Source organism: Apus apus, chromosome 1, assembly GCF_020740795.1.
Source record: "Apus apus isolate bApuApu2 chromosome 1, bApuApu2.pri.cur, whole genome shotgun sequence".
Lineage (NCBI taxonomy): Eukaryota > Metazoa > Chordata > Aves > Apodiformes > Apodidae > Apus > Apus apus.
This window is the reverse complement of record NC_067282.1, coordinates 123602576-123625991: the sequence shown is the minus strand read 5'-3', so window position 1 is coordinate 123625991 and position 23416 is coordinate 123602576. Positions and strand designations below refer to the sequence as shown.

General features: G+C 38.8%; 1 protein-coding gene across 1 annotated transcript in view; it reads left to right on the top strand.

Moving 5' to 3' along the window:
- Positions 1–23416, top strand: part of MGAT4A (alpha-1,3-mannosyl-glycoprotein 4-beta-N-acetylglucosaminyltransferase A) — an 88103-nt gene that overhangs the window by 51502 nt on the left and 13185 nt on the right. Inside the window, exons 7-12 of the mRNA XM_051610484.1 lie at positions 191–304; positions 917–992; positions 2904–3018; positions 12351–12481; positions 13100–13207; positions 13604–13797. Coding sequence (XP_051466444.1) covers positions 191–304; positions 917–992; positions 2904–3018; positions 12351–12481; positions 13100–13207; positions 13604–13797 — 738 coding nt within the window. The remainder of the gene's footprint in view (positions 1–190; positions 305–916; positions 993–2903; positions 3019–12350; positions 12482–13099; positions 13208–13603; positions 13798–23416) is intronic.

The window sequence follows — 23416 nt, the reverse complement described above, 5'->3', positions numbered from 1 at the left end:
TATTGGGCAAGAGGCTATACTGCTCTGAAGAAGATGCTAAGGAAAACAGCATAATTTTTTTTATATGCTACTTCCATTTTACGTGCTTTGGTTGAATAAGTCATCATAGTAACTGTACCAACAGAATGAAAGGAAGAAGTCCACAGAACTCAGAATCTCTGGTGTGACTTCAGGATGTTTCTGTTGACAGGTTTTCTACAGAGATCAGTTCTGGCTTGGTAGAAGTAATAGCCCCTCCTGCAACTTACTATCCTGACTTGACAAACTTGAAAGAGACATTTGGAGATTCAAAAGAGAGAGTGAGGTTAGTTTATTCCCTTAGATCTTTTCCTGTCTCCTCCCACACCCACACTTTTCTTGTTTATGAAATGGCAAGTGGGATGTGAATTCTTGAAATGGTTTCTTACTGTAATTCTTGAAAGTGTGGGTATGCTGAAAGTGCTCTATGAACCCATGTCATTCCTATCTGCATGCTGTTCTGTGCATGGTCAGCCTAATGCTCTGCGTGGTTGAGTTCATTTAGGGTTAAATTTTGGGAGGAGAACTGAGACTTGGTGTACTTTTTTTGCTGTATCTAGACTCTCTTTACTGTTTTTCTTCCTGAAATACAGTGTAAACCCCAGTAATTCCTGCTAAATCACTATTTAAAATGCACATGTGTTTTTAGTGAAATGTCAGGTAGTTCTCACAAAATCAGATTCAAGTTAAACCAGTTTTATGTCAATATTAAAGCATAAGGTGAAAGCTTTGTTTCTTTTTTTCAGACAGAGGATTTCCTGAGGGAACAATGCCAAAACCAGCTGTCCTAACATTTCACTAATATGCATCATTCTTCGTAGTGAGGTTTACTTTGCATTGCCAGTGTGTATGGAAATAACTCTTTTTCATAATCCTTAAGCTTTTAATTTCATTTCAGATGGAGAACAAAACAAAACTTGGATTACTGTTTTCTTATGATGTATGCCCAGAAAAAGGGGGTTTATTACATTCAGGTAAATTTCTCTTCTATGTTTTGACATAAATTTTCAAATAAGTCTCTAGAAGTTATGCTGTTGGACCTACACAGAGCCCAGGTAACTTGTTTCCACAGTTGAAGGAGGGTTTTAAGTATGGAGGTTATGGCATATGAGGAAGTAATTTGTGGAGGCCACTGTCTCTGAAATAATTTGTCATGTGTGACTTATTTTCATCTTAAGATGCTTCATAAAAACATTGAGAGAATGCAGACAGCTTAACTACTGTTTTTTTTTCTCTTAAACCAAATGAGTTACCCTTGAGTTGCCCAGGCAAAAAACACCAGCATAGTTTTAAGTGGAATTTTTACTTTCTTTTGCAGTAAAGTGCAGCATCACTTGAACACAACTGTTGTGTACAGATAAGTTTTCAGTGTGTTGCTAGACTTGTTTCCTGTTTTCATTTGCAAAGAGGTTTTCAAGAATGTAGTTTAGCAATTCTTTAATTTAGCTCAGAGTTGTTCCTGTCATGTCTCACTGCTTTGAAGTGTTACCTACAGTTACTGCAGATTTAGTGAGTTACTGCACTTACAATCTTTATTTAGGTTTTGGGACTGTGTCCTTTGGGTATAAAGCCCCACTCAGCTCATCTAGTTTTTTACAAAGCTATACTGACTGCTCTCAGAGAGCTGCTGGAGACTCAGCCCTCCTTGAAGCTGCACAGCCAATAACATGAGACACTCTCTTTGAAACGAGGCAGTCACCCAAATATTAGTACCAGCACAAGGGAGGAGAGGAGGACAGGAGAAGCAGGATCCTTAAAGCAGTGGCCTGCACTTACTGTAAATTAAAGGGATTGTAGCACCACATCTTGACAGTTTGGCTGCCTGGACTAGATTGTAATTTTGGACCATGCGCTTGTTCTTCTGTTGGGCAATTAAAGCCAGGTGAAATGAATCTTGCCTCTGTAGACACCACGTCTCTTATCTCAGAGAAGTTCTTTCAGTGCTGTTACGTGTATGAGTAAACAAGAATATCTGTAAGATAAAACAGATATTCTGCTTGTCCTACTGATGATGACACTTAGTCTAACATTATTTAATGGATGATTTTTCTCCAAAGGGAGAAGCTAGAAAAGCAATGTTCTGAAGTAGTAAGTTGAGATACATTTATGGATTCTTACTACAGAAAGATTCTGGATTAGTGTTGTGGTTTAACCCAGCAGGCAGCTAAACACCACATAGCTGTTTGCTCATTTCCCCCCAGTGAGGTGGGGGAGAGAATTGGGGGAAAAAAGGTGAAAAATCAGGGGTTGAAATACAGTTTAATAGGACAGAAAAGGAAGGGAAAATAATCACAATGAAAGAAGATGCAAAATAAGTGTTGCACAATGCAGTTGCTCACCAACCACTGACTGATGTCCAGCCATTCCCTGAGCAGCCACTGCTGCCCCCCAGCCAACTCTCCCCAGTTTTATTGTTCAGTATGACATCGTATGGAATATCCCTTCGGCCAGTTTGGGTCAGCTGTCCTAGCTGTGTCCCCTCCCAGCTTCTTGTGTCCCCTCCCAGCTTCTTGTGCACCCCCAGCCTCCTCACTGGCAGGACAGTATGAGAAGCTAAAAAGTTCTTGACTTAGTGTTATCAACATTCTTCTCCTCCTAAACCATCTCAAACCTAAACAAAGTGTTATACCAGCTACTATGAAGAAAATTAACAATATTCCAGCCCAAAGCAGGACAGTTAGTTCCCATAAATAGACAGTGATCTGTACAATAATTATTTCTGGTTATTGCATCTAGTTTTTATAGCAGCCCTTGCATTAGAAATATATCACTGTGTATTAGCAGTGTATTATAAAGTGGTATTTCTTAGCTGTACTTTTTTTTCTGTTGCTTTGCTGGTGATTTTTCTTTTTATTTATGTTGATATCACTGCTGCCTTCCTCTAGCTTGAAGATGACATCGTTGTCAAGCAGAATTATTTCAGCACAATAAAAAATTTTGCACTTCAGCTCGCTTCTGAAGATTGGATGATTCTAGAATTTTCTCAGCTGGGTTTCATTGGTAAGAAAGTTTTCCCTTTAGTAGTTTGAAAGAGCACATTCAGCCTCAGACTCTGTGAATTAGTAGTGATCTGACTTCAAAGCTATCTTCTTTGTACTGGAAATAGACCAAGAAGTTGAAATTCATTGGCTTTTTCAGGATATCTAGTTTAGCTCATGGAGGTTGGATTTTTTTCAGTTGTTTCATATACTTTTGTATGACTGAGGCAAACTCAAACTGTTGGAATAGAAGGCATTTTTATAACCAAAAGTTAATTAATTTATAAAAATACTATCAGTCCATCTGCAAGCAATGACTTACTTTTAATTTAGCTGCCTTTTAAACAAAAATATCATGAAAAGACTACTGCCTGAAGTACAAAGAGAATGAAAACCATCTTCACCTAAAATAACTTCATTGGTGTTTATGCCAAAATTTCCAAGAATCAGCAGGCATCAATTTGTCTTGGTAGCAAAGCTTGCTCTATTTCCACCTTTCTACTCCATCAAGGAGAAATTGTGACAGACTGCTCCTTCTTAGCGGTAATGAAGTCTCTCTGTCATTTGCAATGAATAACAGTGAGAGAAGCTAATGCAGCTTCTTAGACTGTTGTGGATTGACTACCAGAGTGCTGTTGAAATTACTTTATGGTTATTTGCTCTTACACTGATACATTTTTATTCAGAGGTACTAGACTTAGCAGAAAAGCAATGAAAAAGAAGTTTTGAAGAGATTTTACAGTACGAAAGGTTATTTCATTACTGCAGTGGTGTGTCATGATCTGTTTAAAAGCACTAAACTGGAGATATGCAAGGAAAAATGAAAAGCTAAGTCATACCGTGGAAGTTTCTGTCTGCAGTCAACAGAAAAGATTCCAAAGCAAACACTGTAATTAGAGGGCAAAGAAGGAAGAAAATCATACATGTAACATAAAGCACAGTCCTGAGTTCTGTCGTTCTCTTGGAAATTCTTGGTCTCATGTTTGTGTTTTGGACCTACTTTCCAGAGAACGGCTTCTTTTTTTAGCTCAGTGACCCTTAACAATTGGAAAGAGTGGACATACACCTGGACTGCAGCACTGAAAAGGTTGGCACTGTGTGAATGCCATGTACTATCCTGTTTCCAGCTCAGCATCAGGTATGCTTGCAGAGGCAATCACGCCCTGACTTTCAGTGTCTAAGAGATTCACTGAGTAGAAAGGAAAACAGTAGTTACGTCCTAAGCATAGTATGTTAGGGTACAAAATGGTGCTTTGTGCATTTGCCTGTCAGTCAGAACAGAACCTACCTCATTTATCTTATCATAATCGATCTGCATGGTTGGTTTGGGCTACCAACAGAGATGCACTGTTATGGGACTTGTTTTGTGGCCTTAGAGAAGGGAGAAAAATAGAAAATGGAGCTGCCTATCTTGAAGAAATGTTTGGTAGCTGGGAAAGGGCCCCAGGGATGGCTCTGGTGAGAAGCAGAGAAGCTGCCCCTGCTCCAAACCCAGCCAAGGAGCCATTAGAGGGACAAGAGATGCACCTCTGCCATTAACATAAGAAAGAACTGACATAAGAGCTGAGCAGAGCGAGCAGTTAGGGAAGAAGAGCTGAGCTGGAGAGGTGAAAGGCTGTGCTGGGGTGAAGATCCTGGTGGCTGGTGAGGAAGAAGAGGAAGAAGGTGCCCAAGCAGAAGTTTCCCTGCAGCCCATGGCGAGATGGCAGCTGTCCCCCTGCACTCATGGAGGAACGTGGTGGAACATTCCCTGAAGGCGCCAGGAGGGGGGAACTTGGCCACTGGACTTGGATATTGTGGCCAGAGGATTTGCTGCCAGTGGACTCTGATTGCCCAGCTGTGGAAGACCCCGGGGCCAGGGGAGGTGGCTGTTCCCGAAGCAGCCCCTGACTCTGTGGGAAGCCCAGGCTGGAGCAGCTCCGGACCTGGTGGGAAGGACTCATGAAGGAGAGGTTGGTGGAGGACTCTCTGCCATGGGAGGGACCCCGTGGGGAAGCAGGGCAGGACTGTGAGGAATCCTTCTTCCTGAGGAGGAAGGAGCAGCAGGAACCACCAGCCTGTGAAGTGACTCTAAACCCCATCCCCTGTCCCCCTGTGCCACTGGGGGGAAGGAGGGAGAGAACCCGGGAACAAAGGGATTTGGGCCCGGGAAGAAGGGAGGGGTGGGGTAACATATGCAAGCCCTGCTCTCCGTGTGTCTGTGTCCTGGGTGTGTGTGATTAGTGTGAAATTACATTATTATTTTTCCCCAAGTTGAGTCTGTTTTGCCTGTGACCTTAGTCGGTGAAGATCCCTCCTTGTCCTTTGTCTCGACCCAGGAGCTTTGTCCTCCCCATCCCAAACTGTGTGTGTGTGTGAGTTGGGTGAGCGGCCATGGGGCTGTTTCTTTGTTGTGGTGTTAGGCCCAAACCACGCCAGAGGCCCTTAAACCTCTGCAATTCAATGGCTTCATCTGATTAGGCTTTGTTTCTACTTTTAAACAGTTAAATTTAAATTGTGGTCTTAGTTGGGGTTAGAGTTTTAGCTCTGGTCCTAATTCCACTTTAAATGTAAACTCTGGATGAAATGGGCTGCAGAAGTAATTTACATTCGTTCTGCATTTGCTTAATTAAGTAGTAGAGCATACTCACAAAGACTGACATGTCGGAATGGGTGTAAAACCAACTTACAGTTTAGGTCATGCACTGTCTACACCATGTAGATGTGTTTCGGATCACTTACTGTTTATGGATTGACACCCCTTTCTGGTCTCTGTGCTGCTGTATAGGGCACAGTGTTTAAGCCAGAAGGGATAGGTATGTAGCTCTTAATACTGAGATTTGGCTTAATCACCTGCACAACTGTTTAAAAATATTTTAAAGTTGTTTTTCTGTACTATCCATGTATTCTCAGTGTAGGTTCCTAAAATAATTCTAATTAAATTTTGTTGTTGACTCCTGCTGTTTGCATTCCTGTTCTTTGTTCCTCGTGTCATATTTGCTTGCCTCCTTTAAGTTAGAATACATCAATAGAATATCAGATGCATTTAGCTGTGGCTACATATCTTAATGCTGCTTTTCTGACCAGAAAATTAGATTATTTTTTTTTCCTCCCGGTTTAGCTACTTACCCTGCTTTTAAGTTTTGAGAGAAAAGTTAAGATGTGTGAAAGGGACTGAAACTTCTGGCTTTGAAACACATTGGTGTCCTATAACCATATTTTGCATAGAAATTTTGTACAAGTAATATAGATTTAACTCATCTCTGCTATCCCTTTATGGATCTTGATGGAGACTGATACTATGGTAATTTGGTGATGTGTATAAGTGTGGAGAAGAACAAAAGTAGATATTTTTAATTGAGGATGCGTTTTACGTGTGCATGTCTAAGAGAGAAAGTACAACACTGAGTTGTCTAGATGCTACTGATTTGGAAATAATCTCTAAGAAAGAGATGTGGTTGATTTCCTGTAAGCTATTGGAAACCTTGATCAATTTACAAGTTCTAGGTAGAAATGATTTTTTGGTAGTGTATTTCTGAGCTGAGCATCTAATTTATGCAAGTACTACATGAGAAAGTGGCAAATGCAGCTATGTAGGCTGATAGCAGGATCACAGAATTCTGTCACCTCTGCCACAGAACAGAATTTGCTTCCTTTGGTTTTGTTTGATACTGAAAGCACAGTCTTAAGTGCTGTCAAGTATCTAATAAATAATGGGTGAGATGTATGCTGTTTCCTTAAGAAGCTCTGTGGAAGGAGATGCATGTTCTGCTCTTCTGGATTCTGGTGTGCACTGGGTCCCTGTGAGCTGAGGTGTTTTCCAGGGAATTTGGAATGCTGTGATGTCACCTGTCACAGCCCTTTCATGGAGGGCTCTGGAATCAGCCATTTGGTTGTTTTAGACAATTTGCCTCAATCTTACTGTGCCCTTATATTTTAAGGCCTGTTTTTCTGATTATTTTAAGTTTTTCTGATTACAGTTTTGCTTAAGCTGTCCACATGCTTGAAGCTTGAGGGAAAGTAGATCAAGTGAAATACTTGAGATTTAAATAACTTCAAAGAGTTTCTGATTTTAATGCCAGTAATTTGCATATCATTAACAGGGAAAACATTGAAAGACTTTAACTATAGTTAGAATATGTGCTTGCAAGTATAAAATGTAGACCAAGTACATTTAACATGATGTTTACGCAGAAGAAGGAAAATTAAGTATTTAGATATTTGTAGTTCAGAGAACTGTAAAAAACAATTTTTTAAATTTTGTATGTCTTGTACTTGCCAATGAAATACTGAAAGGCCAGAATAGTTCACCAAGGACAGCATTTAAATAGACTGAAAATCAGACACAAGTCTTGGCATGGCACAATAAAAAGGAGAAAATGTTCTATTATATCTATTTGTTTTCAGTCCTGGCTCTCACCTTTATCAATATAGATAAAAAATAAGGAGAAAGTCTTATACTTTTTGTAAATTTGTGGGGGTTATGGAGCAAGATTTTACTTTTGAGTCTCAGTTCTTTTGGATTTTAAAGTTTCTTTCCAAGGGTAGGTTGTATGCACCCAGAATCTGAAACCTCTGACATTCCAGCAGCAGTCTCTCCTTGATTTATGTGTATTCTCATACACTGTACCAAGTGCATGAACACAGTGCAAGATGAGCTGTTGCTTGAGTTCTTTTACATTGGCTTTGGTTTGAGGCAGTGTGTGTTGAGTGCAGTTTATTGATGTCTCTTTGGATTGATGAATTTTGATGGTATATTGGGAATGGCCTGTGCACAGTCTGTATGTTGGATTTGGATGGCATCTTAGTGGCTCCATGACTTGACACTTTCTTCATCTGCAGCTGTGTGGGAGACCACAGGACTGGGGGACCTTGGCAAGTACCGCTTCTTGTGCTTGGGATATGTTTATGCCTTAGGGAAGCCAGGCTGCTGCTGCTGCTGCCCTCGCTCAGAAGGTTAGGAAGGGGCTTGGCTGGTTTGGATTCAGAGGGGCTGGAGTGTCAGATCTGTGGAGCAGGAACTCTAAGTGCAATCAGGGGTCCATGGCTTTGAAGACTTCACTCCAGAGGCCTGTTTTTGAGCTGCTGTAGGAAGAGCGTCCCAGGGCAGAGGAAAGGAGATCCATGGCAGTACTGCTGTGCTGGTGGTGTCCCGAGACAGAAGTGGCAGGTGAGGGGTGCTGTGTTATGCTGAAGGGCAGAGGGCAGGGTGGGGGAAGGCTGTGGCAAGTGATGGCAGCGTTTTAGCAAGTAGGATGAGGATGTCTGTCCCGGGTTGCTGAAGAGAGATGAGGGCTTGTCTCAGGGGCAAGGTGTGACCTGTTCATTCTCGTGCTCATTACGACTTTCCACTTACAGCAAGTAGGCTTTCCCAGCATTGTTGAACCCTTCCACTCTGCTGGCAGTATCATGTAGAGAGGCTGGTTGTGTCTGAAGCTGCTAGTCTTGCCTTGCATATTCTGACTAGTTGCAGCTGGATGTATCAGGTCTCTTTTCTTTGTTTTGCTTCCTTTTGTTGTTTTTTTTTCCTGGTGTGTCCTATGACATCACCATGTTAGCTGGAATATTTCTAGGCTCAGACATGGTTGTCTAAATGGTTGACAGTAGTGTACCAATCTAGGCCCAGAGCAAAGTGTCTCTGGGCCTACATGAGTTTGTGATATGGAAGCAAATAATTTGTTTGCTGATACCTGATTCTATTTTAGGTAAAATTAGAATGACTTAATCAGGGAAAAGAGTAAATTCCTCTTCTGACCTTCAGTCTTGTTCTCTGCTTATTTAATTGTAGGTAAAGATCCTGTACCTGAATGTTCAGGTTTTGAGTGATATGATCTGTAAGTGTAAGCACCATAGATGACAACTGAAGACTGTAATCCTTGTGCTCCTCAGAAGATGAGCTAGTCAAAGGAAAAAATACACAGTTAAAGGAAAAAATTCTGTTGCTTCGCCCTTAAGTAGAAAAAAAGGATTCCAGAGCAGTATGGGTGTGTATCTCTCCTGGAAGAGAGGATAAATGGTTTCTTCAGTCAGTCTGCTTCCATTGAGATTGGAGCAATAACGCTGGGATGTTTTTTCTTCTGGGTTGCATGATATTGTGCATCTCTCCAACGTGTGGAAAGGTCCAATTCCTATGGTAATAGGTGCTGATTGACAGACTGCCTCAGCAGGTGTCATCTAGAAATGATGGTTTCAGTCCCACAAACATTTCAGAAACACCTGAGTCCCATTTTTCAGCTGATGTTTAAGGTTTCTCATATTTTTCTCTTCTCCTGCCCCATGCTATTGAAAGTAGGCAGAGATGAATCACAAGGAAAATTAGGAGCCCATTTAGTTGGAAGTGTGACAAGCTGAAAGAGCTGTTATTCTATTTCAGTATTTTACACAATATTATACAAATAATGTGATTGTTTCCTACCCATTTTTAAATATTTACTTCTGCAAATAACGTTAAACAATATGACAGCAACATAGTATGTAAACAGCAACAATATACTAATAAAAATAATTTCTTTTTTGTGTCTTTAAAGAAGGCTTTGTAGTAGTCCTTAGGTTAATAGGCTTAGTCTCTTGCTTAGTGGGAGGTTCACATTTTAGATACAGAGTATTTTCAAGTGGAGATGGCTATTTGAGGACCTCATTGCACAAGCACTTGCAAATAATGTCAATTGTTTTGCTTTATAAACATCACAGGTTTTTGTAAGGGATAACTTTGATTTAGCAGTGTCAGGTCAGTTAATGTCTTACCACATTTACTTCTCCACACCTCTGTGTGAATGGTCTTGTTTATGACTATAGCTTCATTCCAACAGATGAAATCATTGGGACTTTTGTCAGATGCTTCTTCTGTATTTGGTGCACTGCATCATGTTGTAGCCTCGATCAGACCCCTTCAAATTGATCTCAGAATTCCAGGATAAGTATTATTTCATTGGCTGTGTTCTTACCCAGTTCCATATAAGCCATAAGAGAATGAGATCACATCAGACCTGTTTTCTGAAAAGGAAAAGGGCCTTTAGGTTATCTCCTAAGTATATATCTTCTTTTTGAGAAAATAAAGGATCTTGCAATTTGAGATCCTGGCATTCTCAAAACAAGTATCAAGATTTAAGAGTCTGATACCTGGCAGTGTCAGAGCACACATAACAGGGCTCCTGCAACTTGGATGATTTCACTTAAAAATACCCTTGTTACTAATTCATGTCAGCTAAGAACCTGGCATTCTGTATCTACTCTGAGATCCTGTGTAATATGCCATGCTTAGTCACCTGTTTCAGTAGAGAAATTCTCCATCACTGTTAAAGATTTTAAATCCCAGCTCCTTGTTTGTTTGGTTTTATTTATTTACTTTTATGCTGCCTTGTGATAATTTTATATGAATTACAGACTTCAGTAAGCCTCAAAAAGAAGAAGCAACTGAATGTCTGGCTCAGAGTGAGAGTCCACATGTACATTCTCACTGGAAATGTATGTTCCTCATCACTTAAGTCTTTACCTTTTGTGTAGTAGTGGTTCAGGGTGATACTTCAGCTATGTGCTCTCTTCTGTTTATAAAAATGTGAACATCCTCCTTGTTGACCAATTAAGGCAGACTGCAGCACTTCTTCATTTCCCCTCAGCCACCTGCTCAAGTGGAGTGCCACACTGCTGATAGTTTTTAAGCTTAATACAAAACATTGTTCCCTATTTGTTTGTCATCCAGACTAGCCTTTAGAGATCCTTAGTGGCCTTTCCAAAGAGTTTTGTCCTCTTGTAGGTGAGAATTAAATTCTATTTTCTGATTAGTGTGGGAAGTGTTTTTGCCACCTCAGAGAGGATCCTGTTCTTAATGTCTGCTCCAGCTGTTCCTATATATAGAAGGAGAAAATATTAGGACCACTACCACTTGTGGAGGTTGTTATTTTAAAAGCCTATGAAGGCCTCATTTATTACAAGTGGGGAAAAACCATTTCACATGGCTAAGTGCTGTGTGTTAGTGTGTTGCACAGAACTCCCAAGTGTGGACAGGCAGAAGACTTGTTACATTGGAGGAGAGCTTCTGTTGGACTCTGATCCATTAATGTACCCATGCCCTGAGAGCCTATGCCTGTGTAGGTCAGCACTGTCCGCCCCTCAGCACCATCTCAGGAACTGAATCACTTCAGCCAGCGTCCTCCTCAGAGATTAATTAATGTGTTATGTCTCTCTCCCCTGCCTCCTCCATTGTAGCCTAGCAAAGCAGAGGCAGAATTCAACCACAAACCTGATGTTTTCTGTATTTGCCCTCAAATCTGGAACTGCCTTTAGGAGGTTAGCTGGCACTCAGTCCCTGGTACAAGCACCTGTCAGTCTGTCTTCAGCCTTGGTCTGACCCACTCCCAGTTATGTGTTGCTCCTGGTAGCTGAGTCTTCATACACAGCACCTTTCTGAGCTGCTGCATTCAGTTCAACAAAATAGCCCAATGCATTGGTCATCTTTCTGTTCAGACACCTGTACTGGCAGTGAAGTGTATTCCATAGCCGTGTTAAAAATTGCTCTTGTTGATACTTCCTTCTACAATAGTAATTTTCCTTCTTTTGCCAAGGCCTCCTTTAAGCTTTCCAGTTTGCAAGATTCCCAAGAATCCTGTAGCACAGTGCCAACCAGAAGTCCATCTCTACTTGACCCACCATTATGCTGTCATGGAAGCTCCGAAGTCATGGCAGTACATGGCAAAGTAGTTCTGCAGTTACTGTTTGTGGGAAGGACTTAGACTTTCTACTAGGCAGCTGACTGGTCTGAGTGTGGCTAGTTGAAGATTCAGTAGGAATTTGCTGATGGCCAGTGCATTTAATTGCATTTTCAGAAAAAACTCCTGTCACTATTATGTGATGTCTTAACTTCAGATAAGTGCGTGGTCTGTGGTTATGTTCTAGTAGCTTCCTTCTTTCCCTTTGATTTTCTACAGAGAAGGATCTGGAGTTAGTGGGAGTTGTTCCATCTCTTTTTGTACCTGCAAAAGCTGGAATTGTATCACAGTGCAGATAACACTTGTGACAGCTCCTTGTCTGAAGTCCTTGAACCTTACAAGTGGTATGGAGAAGAACAGACATTAAACTCTACCTTCTCTGGTTTTGCAGACTGACAGTTTCTGTTGCTAGATATATTGTGTTGTGATATATATTGAACATTTTGATAGCACCAAGATATATTGCAATGAGTTCTTGTTTCAGTAGTTGATTTAATTAGGTTTGCATAGCTGAAAGGTATGGAGCTTTGAATAACATTGAGTTTTCAAGTTGTCCATTGCTAACATTTCTTGTCTTGGCACAAACTAATGTTGTATTGTCTTACTTATTTCAAAAGACAATGTTAATTTTAATCTAAAATAACTCAAGTTATTCTTCATGTCATTACAGGTAAAATGTTCCAGTCCCCAGATATCACTCTTATTGTAGAGTTCATATTTATGTTTTATAAGGAGAAACCTATTGATTGGCTCCTGGACCATATCCTCTGGGTGAAAGTATGTAACCCTGAGAAAGATGCTGTAAGTTCCTTTTATCATAAAGCTTCTAAAATATTTTCGTGATGGTCAGTGAGTTGGTTTTGGTGAACTGGAGGCTAGCATACTTACTGTGTATTATGGTTATTGTTTGTCCTGAGGAAGTCTTTCTTCCTGGCAAGATTTTAATCTCAAAAAGAATTTTAGAGAGGCAGTTCTCAGGGGTGCTATAACTGTTACTGTTTCAGATTTGGGAGATGGATGCAGTAGGATGAAAAGCAAAAGTCTAGTTAGTTTCTGTGTGTAGCAGTCCAAAAATAAACACACTAAGGCTCTGCAGAATGGCACTGCTTGGATGGCAATCACATAGAAGGTTCTGAATGGGGAATAAACTTTGGATTTGGGTCCTTCATTTCTCAGGTAGCAGCCTTGCTGAAAGACTGAATAAACAGATGCTTGAACAGCATGATACTTTCACAGCCATCTTGGTATATTTCTGGAATGAAAACAAAAACAACTGGATAAATAGCTCAGAGTTCTGTTGAATCTTTTTGAATTATGTAACATACTTGCAGTAAAAACTCAGCAATCTGGTGTTGGTTTTACTGAAGTGCTTTGTGGGTTTTTTTAACCCCCCTCCCTTTCTGCCTTCCTCTGTTTCAGAAACATTGTGATCGACAGAAATCTAACCTACGGATACGTTTCAGGCCTTCTCTTTTCCAGCATGTTGGCCTCCATTCCTCTCTAGCAGGGAAGATCCAGAAACTCACAGTTAGTAGCTAAAATTTTCCTTCCTTTCCTGAGCAGGCTGATTAAATGAAAACCTTTGTAGCCTTTGAGAAAACAAGCATTTTCTTACTGTCTGGCATGTTCAAGCATGTTGTATATTACTCCAGTTGGAATGAAATCTGATTTAAAGTGGTTACTATCAAATATAAGAAGTACTAATCTCGGTTTCTTTTTGTGGATTTTGCTAGGCAATATTTTTTTCTATGTATTTTTACTTTAATGACATGTTAATAATTTTAATCAGAAGAGATACACCTAAAAATGAATAATGCATTTGTTTTCCATTTGATGCATTTGTTTTAAGTGTAACCACCTGGGAAAAGAACATAATAATACAGGTTATCTGACCAGCATGATGTCTGTCTTTCTTTCAATTAGGATAAAGACTTCCTGAAACCATTACTGCATAAAATCCATGTGAATCCACCTGCAGAGGTTTCAACATCTTTAAAAGTCTACCAAGGGCATACACTAGAAAAAACCTACGTAGGCGAAGATTTTTTCTGGGCTGTCACACCAGTTGCTGGGGATTATATTCTATTCAAATTTGACAAGCCAGTCAATGTAGAAAGGTTAGTAATTATTTACCTTTGGTCTCATATCTAAAGCTGCTTGAAGTTAGAATTTGCAGCTGTCATTATAAACTAAAGTGGAAGGATGCAGGGTCTTTGGAGTTCAGCTGAAACTATGATCATTAGTGTCTTCCCTCTAATTCTTCTGCTGTTGTAAATTTTGTCTTGCTCTTTTTCTTTTTTTTTTCCTTTTTCTTTTTTTTAATGTAATCTAGAAACTTTTTGATAAATGCAATTCAAAACCAGTGCTTGTCTGGCAGTTCATGAGAGGCTTTAAAAGAAGCCAATTTGATTCTGTTTGTATTAGGTTGGTCTGCTTCTAATTACAGAGCAATTGTACAGCATGGTGTGTACAGTATGTTTTGCCCTGCAGCCTTGGTTCCTTGGTTGTCCAGATCAGAAATCTTGCTGGAGCATATCATGATGTCCTCAGACATGAAAGCTGGGAACTCTGAAGGGTAATGTTTTTTAGATGTAGCTTTAGGGCTTGAAAAATGTAACCATGCTAAGACTCAAGTTGGCCTATTAAAAAAAAAAAAACCAAAAAAATTCACACACACACAAAAAAGGGGGGGCAGGAGGGAGAAGTGCTCTTGAAGTACAAATGTCTGTGATTTGTTAGAGGACTGAAAGTGACTTGTTTTTAGCTACTAGTCAGATTAAATAAAGATAACAGAGTTTGCACTTTAGACTGTGCTCATCCCTTAGCTTTATTGAGACTCATTTGCTGCTTTGCTTTTTACTGTCTTGCCAACACAGCAGTCCAAGACTTATAAAATAAGTGGTTTATTTAGTGTCTGTTTAAGTTCTGCCATGTTAGTGGATTACTTTTCTCTTTTCTTCACTTTCCTTATGTGTTCTTTTGAGGCCAGTACCTGTAGTCTGGTAGAGCAAAGTGTCTTTGGATCAGTTTGACTGGATGCTTTTCTTGTGAAGCAGCCCTTTTTGCAGTCCTGAACTGAATCAGTCACCTTCTCTGCCTCAGTACATAATGAAGGCTGTCTTCACTTCAGCTTAGTGCAACAGCAAGGATCAGTAGTTTCTTTGTTACTATGTTGTTCCAAACGAGTCTGACCTATGAAACTCAAGGTTTCTCGTTTGAGATGTCAAATTACTCTCTTGAGTTGATAGCCATGATTTAAAAGATTTTCCTCATTAGCTTTCCAAGATGCACATGTTGAGTAATAGGATTGCCCTACCTCCTTGGATTAAATGCAGCTTTTTTTTTTTTTCCTGTGCCAATAGTTTAAAAATACATATTTTCCAAGTCAGATCTATGAATTCATTGATTTCTTTTTTGATCAAATTTTCTTTTTCAAAGTTAGGAAGTAAACATTGTCCAATTCCTCTGTTTGTTTTTGTGTTTTTTAAAGGGAATTACACATATCTACCTTATGAATAGAGCAACTGTGAGCAGCAAATGTTGATCTTGGGTGGATTAGGATCAGTCAAATGCACAATGGCAGTTTTGGAAAGCAGCACTGTTGTATAAAAAAAGAGGCATATACAGGTCTGAAGAAAAAATATTAGATGTATTAGCTTAATGGTGAGGGAACTGAAGGAATTGAGTATCTGTGCAAAAGGTGGGAAGACAGAGCTCATTATTTTGCACTGGAAAATTGTAGCTAGGCCTAAGGCTGTGTTAATAATAGTCTCAGCAGTAGAGGTTGCTATGATTTTATTTTTTTTTGTTATTTCTATGTATTGAATAAATGCATTATAGTTTTAAAAGAAAGGGGATATCCTGTCTTCTGTTGCTTCCTCAAAGTCCACCAATTAGAATTATGCTACCTGTTCAGACTTAACATTGTTTAAGCCATCATTGTCAGCTATTTAGAAATTTATTATGATTTAACTTCTCTTCCCACAGGGTCTTAAAAAAATGTAGCATTTTGCTTTTCTGAAGTCAGTGGCTGATTAGGGCTGCAGATGGTGTGATTTCAGATTGGCAGGGACTTGTTTTTGTTTCTCAACTTGACTTCAGCAGTGGCAGATTTGTAAATGAAGGTCAAGTATCTCCTGATATTTCAAGGATGTTTGTTGAGGCAGTAAAAAATAACTGTGACTCATGGGTTGAATCACATGAAAGGGAAAATGGACCAAGCAGTAGGAAAACTTACCTGGTGTGGAAGTGTGTCTCATTGTGGGAAACAGGAGTAGAAAATACACTCTTGAAAGCCATCTTGTGTTTGTGAAGGGATGCAACAGCTTTTTCCTTTTTTTTTAAGTAATAGAAAAGCCCTTTGAGTTTCCAGAAAATTTTGTCTGCCAAGTCAGTTTGAGGTGTAACTGCTTAATAACTCCCAAAATAAATTCTTGATAAACAAGTTGGAAATGGAAATATTGACCACATTCTGAATGAATGGCATGTCTGTTACACTGTGACAGAGCACTAACCTGTTCCTATAGTTTATTTTTCTATGCCAAATGTTTTTGCTGAGTTTAATTTTAATGTTGAGTATAGCAGTGCAGTAATTAGCTTTAATTAAATCTTCAGATATTTCATTCTTGAGATTGTCAAGGATAACACTGATGAGATCTCTTAATAGTTTAAAAGGAGAACTGAGCTCACTTTGTTGAGCACCCACTAACATCTGTGGCTATTTTGTGCAAGACCTGCTTGGCAGATCCCTACTTAATATGGAGCAGACAAACAAATGGTGCATGTTCTAAACCACAGCTGGAGAACAGGCATGTGTAAATTGAAATTGTCTAATAGTAACAGCTCTTGTGCTGAGTCTTTTTAGGTTTTTTCCAAGCAAAAGATCTCCAGCCACAACACTGATACCCCTTAATAGTAAGCTAGGATCTAGTTCTTGTTTTTGCAGGAAAAATATGCATAACTCCTTGAGGATAACAATAGAAAATGCAGTTTGTCAGCTGTGCATTGTTGGCTTTTTAAAAATAAATAGGTGGACTATTATTCTAAATGCTCAAAACAGCCTATGTTATAAAAATTATAAATACTGAATTTCTGTTCCCTTAGGTTGTTATACAATTATTGAAAACCACTCTATCTTGATATGTACACTGTTATTCCAAGCACTTATTTAATTATTAAAACTGATATTTAAGAAATTCTTTCTGAAGCACACATTATTACTGCTTTAACACTGGTACTGAATGGAAATTAATTTTCCTTACTTATAAACGACAAATTTAAGATACCTTTATTTACTAGTTATTCTTCTGAGATGTCAGTGAAGAATGTTGTACCTGAGCAGCTCATTGTGCTGAGCTTTTGACTTTAGACATTGCTTTGTTAGAGGGTTTTTGTATGTAGGAAGCTCAGAAATATTGGTGGATGAGTAATGAATCTTGAACAGAGGTAATAAATTTTTAATGTCATCCTAGTTTAAGAAAAAACCAAAAACCGTAACACACCCTAGAAAGATGTTCCATTGCAGCACTTCAGTGATGCTGGTGTCCATCATCATCACAAACATCTCTTTTTTGACTTTCTAGGTTTCAGAGTCCTTCCTATAGATGTGACTGACGCAAATCAGATACTGTTTTCAAAGAATCTATGCACTAATTAGATTGAAGGAGTCCTTGGAAGCACATAAGCTATTGCTGTTTGATTAGATAATGTTTACACTTACCAGCTTTTCTGCAATAGGAATTTAGAATGGATGTTTATAGAAATAAAGGACTTGAGGTTTGTTTCAGTATGAAAGGCTTTCAAATGCTGATCTTTATGGGGAAAAAAAGCTGCAGGAAAGGGCAAGAATGTATTTTTTGCTGTGGAAAGGAAAAAAAAATGACACCAAAACCCAACCCCAACCTCATCACTATCTATCTATCTAGATTTGCTTTATATTTGTAAAATATGAGGCTCATCCTTTCTTGTGTGTAACTGCTTGATAGTTCTGTTTTGAATATTTTCAAAAGGATTAGCAGAGTTTTTTTGGGAGGAAGGTGTTTGGGTTGTTTGTTTGTTTGAATTCCCCCTTACTACTGCTTTTAACTGTAGTTGCCCCATGGTTTTGTTCTTTTAGCAAGTTATTGAGTAGTCATCCTAATAATAAAAGGATTTTATGAAGCAGAACTTGCTGTCTGGAATTTCAGTTTTAAACTGAAATCTTAATACTTTGACAAACCAGCTTGTAGATGACATTTGCTACTTTGAGTTCTGATATTGGCATAAATAATGGATGCGAAGTGTTTGAGACCTATTGTCTAATTTTCCATGTTGTTGACCCTGGAATCCCAGAGAACATGTGATGTTAACCTTGCATAGATTTCCTGTGTCATCTGCTCACAATGTAGAATTCCCATCCTCATGCAAGAAATACATATTTTGACTCTCTGAGGCAGAGAATCAATGTGTTGAGTATGAACAGTATCTTGATGGGCCTCTGATAACTAAGCCTCATGTATTACTTTGTCTGCTTTGAAATTATTGTGACAGTGCTGAAAAATACCTGAATAAAAAGTGACATCTGCTTGCCTGGTTTTCGTGCCACTTCATGGTAAAGGAAAATAAATGCAGCTTTTAGAACAGGTTCTCTAGCAATGAAAACTTGAAAGGAATTGAACTTTTTTGTGAAGTAGAACACAGTTACCAACAAAAAAAAAAGTATCATAGCAGTTGGTCATGTTTATATCTAAAATGTAGTTAATTATCCATCCCATGGGATGCAAGTCCTCTTGTGGATAGAGAGATACAAGATCAAATGCATTACAAAGACAAAAAAGACTTTCTAACAACTTTCCAAAACTTGTAGTGAAGCGGAACTTTCTCACCATTTGCTTTTGCAGCAACAACCACTTCAAACCCAGAAAACTGCAGAATTGTTTGTGTTTTAGATTAATACAGCTGTAACTTGACTGAGGTGTAAGCTGCTGTTTGTTCACAATCCCTGTTCAGTGTAGAAACTCTCCTTCAGAGCAATGGAATGCAGTCTCCCCTTCTTGGGCAGTTTTAGCTGGAGTAACACACATGTCCACACACACCCACAGTGTATGATTTAGAAGTGATCTTTGTTCTGATTCTAAAACTACAATATACATTCTTCAAGCTTAACATCACCTGAATTTTATTAAGCTTTAATGATGGTGTCAGCTGATAGGAAATATTTTAAAGTCTCAATTTATTATTTTAAATGCTTTGGTGTTTTTGAGTGTATTTCAGGTTGGGTAATATTTTTAGTGTATATAAAAAAGAGAATGTGAAGACTTCGATTTCTGTGTTTGTGTGAGCTTCTGTGCTCATCAGTAGAACATCCTCAAATGGATGCACTGACAGTGGGGATTTGGCAGGCAGGATTGCAGCCAATGATGCTCAAGGCATGGAACTCTGCCCATAACAATGAGGCAAGAACTTCATCTGAAAAGGGGAAAAAAAAAACCCCAAAGTATGGATCAGAGACAGGAGAAAAGAGCTGCCTGAGCCAAGGACATGCTGCTTCCTCCTTAGTGTCACTAATATTCAAGATCTGTGCATTGGCAGTGTTCCTTGGTTTACAGCTCTTAGGCAGAAATCCTGGAGGTTTAATGCTTTTGCCTAAATGTTGGATGTCTAAAGCCACTTGAGATAACCGTAAATGCTTCACCTGATTTTCAGAAGGCCTTGTGTCTCTGAGATGTCATAGAAACCAGTCTATAACAAGGTCTCAGTCCCAAGTGCATCTCAAATGGTGGCAAATACTCATATTTAAGAAAATGGAATGGAGTTATTATCTGTGCTTCTGGAGAATTAAGCTGTGGTGAAAAAAAGGTTTAGGTCCACACACACATAAAAAAAACCCAAACAAACCAACAATCTCCCCTCCAAAAAAACCCCCCAACACAAACACTACCAAAACCCCAAAGCATTTCTATATTTAACTGGATTAAAAAATTAGCAGAACCTTGCAAAGGAACATATTTTTCCACTGCATCAGTATTAGTTAAAATAAGTCAATTCCTTAGAGAAGAGCAGAGATTTCAAGACAGAGAACAGCCCCTCCTAAAACTCTAAAGCTCAAACAAATAAAAAATCCCCAACCTTAAACCACCAAAAAACCCTAAACCACCTCCAAAATGAAAATGTAAAAAAAAAATTGTAATACATGCTTTAATGCCAAATCCTTTTCTGTTACAGTGGATGCATGTGTACTCTGGAGAGCACAGTGCAGGTTAGACAGCTGATCTCACAGTCCTCACTGGGAAACAGAAGGCAAGAGTAGACCTGGGAATGAGATTTTGTTACCCAGCTAAATGCCTTCTGTTGCTCAATTGAAGAAAGTTATGACATGGTATGGGTAACCTTATCAAAAGATTTAGATTGACACTTAGAGTTATGCTAGAAAACTAATTTATTGGGCATGTGTTGGATAAACAGATCCAGACGACTCCCCAAAAACTGCCCCCTCACCTCTTCAGTGAGGCTACTTTGTGGTCCTTTGACAAACACGAGAAGGTTCTCTCCTTTTGGTGTGCTGGTTGGATGCTTCCGGGAAAATGGGGAATTCATCCCTTGCAGCCCTCAGACATGTAGCCCAGTTTATATTCGAGCTGGCTGGTTTTGGCAGAGGAAATTACATCTTACAAGGCATTTTGCATAGAAGTTAATGGGGTGATTTTGGTTATTTGGATTCGTGGGGTTTTTTTTCAGGAGCTGTAACAACATGATGGAAAAGCTCCCATGAGTTTGCTTACCTGTTTTGTGTACTTGGTAGGTGTATATATAGACTTAAGGAATTAAGCTTTTGTTGTTAGAAGTAGAAGCAATTTTTGCGAAAGAGGGAGTAGGAGGCATAAGGGATAGGATAAGAAATTGAGCTTGAGAGAGGGAAAATAAATTAGTCATCTTCTCTTTGTATTTTGCATGAGGAAATAATGCGTGGTTAATACTGATTTCCAGTGACAGTAAAATAACATTTCCTAGTGAGGATGCTGGGGAAAATGACAGCAAGGAAGTAGATTAGATTCCTTTTAGCACATTTGCATATTGTGATCAAAAATATAGGATGGAATTGTTGAATAATTACTCTTGCAGTGGATGATGGCATTTGTAGAAAGCTAAAAATTCGCTGACTGTTGCTTATATAGAAGTTCATGTTGTGCAGAATTACAGACTATTATGCTGCATGTTGCTGTGGATAATGTGCTCGAATGTGGAAGGAAACATTTCCTCTCTGCCTTCCTACCTCTTTTGCTTTTCTGAAAATGGGATATACTAAAATATATCAGATTGCTAAAAAGAGATGTAAGGAGGATATGTAGAGAAAAGGATTTGGTTCCTCATGTTTACAGAGCACAAAGGTTTGCATTCATGGAGATTCTTACAGTATTTGTGTTTAAGCATCAAGATAAGTATTTTTTCTCCTTCAAAATAAAACCAAAGTACTTGACATTGCATATGAATTATGCTTTTAAAATAATTTTTGTATATTATTTTCTTTTACAAAGCTGCCATAATTTAGTGATAAAGTAATTGTGTTCTAATTTTTAATTACTCAACAAAACAGAAAATGCATAGAATCATACTCTATCTATCTAAATTATTGGCACTTCTGTTTGTTTAAATACAAAAGACAGTAAGGCAGATTTTTATGCCTGAAAGAAAACAAAGTAGGTAATATAACAACATAACAAATATGCTTTCACATGAGGGAAAGGAGAGATATGTTCTCTTCATAAGCAAACCAGGAGGAGGGTGAAGAGGAGTGCATAGTTGGGATTTTTTTTTCTTTTTTTTTTTTTTAATACAGGTGATGGAAAAGTTTAGCTACTCAAAGAATATTGATGCTAACAGATTAGTAATACTTGTACTAAATTATAAACATCTTTTGGGGGATATTCCAAAAGATAAGAATCTCTCCAGGTGCTCACTACTGGGAGCGTTCTGAGGCAGAGTGTAGCTTTTGCAGCACCCAACAGTGAACAGCATTGGGTAGCTAATATTAAATGTCATCAGTATATTAATGATAATCATGCTTCTGGTCTCTTCTCTCTTTGTGTGTTGGGATGTGTATGAATATTTATTTCAGCTTATTGGTTGGGATTTTTTTTCTCCTCCAGTTGGTTTGATTTTATAGGTGTATCTAGCTCCATGGCAAGAACTCAGCCCCTCAACTTGGGTAAATATTTAGGTCACTGAATATGAAAGTTAAAGTTTTCTTTGCAGCTTTGACTTTGCTCCACATTTTTTAGAGGTTTGTTGTTGTTTTTTAAACCTTCCATGCTTTTGACATTTTTTGAAATTTTTCATACCACATGAGGTGTTCATATTTAGCATCCTGTATTAATCTTAGATGGCATTGAGGTAATTAGCATAGTGTATGTAAGTGAGTTCATACATTTAGTAGCTTCTGGCAGAGAGGGGTTTGTCTCTGTTGTTGAATATCTACAGCAATTAGTTGTTATCTTTGACCTGTGACTCTTTTAAAAAAGAAACTGCCAGGGGAAAAGATTCTCTGAGATTCAGAAACATGAGTATTTAATTTATCAATCATAACTTTTCTCTGATGACTTCCACTAGGAATGCCCAAATGTCTCCATGTTTGTATTTAGTAATAAAAAAGTGATGAAGAAATATTGCATAAGGTAATAGTAGTAAATGTTTTTAACTTTAGATGAATTCCTGTTTGTTTGGGATTACTAAATTTTGAGGTCTGTGGCTTTCAGAATTTTAACTGGAAAGAATAGTTCCGAAGGTGTTATGTGTAAGCAGCAGGTAGACAAGAGAATCTCAGTAATTCCATCCTAAGAAAAATGTGCGTTAACTAGGAAGAAAAAAAACATCTTTTTACTGTTTACATGGACTGTCACATGTAAATCCCAGGACTGATGTCAGAATGACTTAGCAGATGAAAGCACAGCTCCTTCTGAGCCTTTCAGTATCTGTTTTGAGAAATACCTGTCATAGTCTGAAAACCTTGAGAGTTTGGGATTTATCAGTACGTCAGGAAGGCAAGTTTTAAAAAAATAGCAAATTACACTTTAGGAGCTGTAGAATATCTCCTTAGCTGCCAACAGTCCTGAAAAATCCTGGAGCTGCTGCTGGAGAACGCAGAGAGTGATGAGGGTCAGGAGAGCTCGAGCCTGGGGGTTGACAGTGATGGATGGATAGAGTCCTCCCTGGATGCCAGCCATGGGTGGAAGAGAAGGGAAGAAGAAGCAGGAAGGAAGTTGTCTTCTGTGATCTCTGACCTTCCTCAGAGCTTACGTAGATATATGGGATGGAATATCTCTGCCAGTTTTGCTGTCTGTCTAACTCAGCCTCCTATGGGTGGAGGTCATAGATACACCCCGTAGTGTCTGAGGTGGCAGAGTGAAGGTGAGACCTTGAAGACCCAGCAGTTACAAAAACATTCCACTCTTATCAGCCTTAGTTGAAACACTCTGCTACTAGTTAAAAGAAAGCTCATTGAAGGAAAAAAAAATAAATCAGTAAAATTGGCTTAATCCTGGCTCAAACCAGGACAATGTATATTCATGTATTAATGCAGTTTTTATTTTGTGTAACTTTTTTTATCTATGTAGGTGTTATTGCTCAGGTGTTCAAGCAAGGCTCAGATACAAAAATACCTCTTTCTAAACATAATTTTAAATAAGATGTGACATATGCTTGTGTTATGAATGGGTGTGTGTATGGGGAGACAGACAGACACAGAAAACATACTAAAAAAGG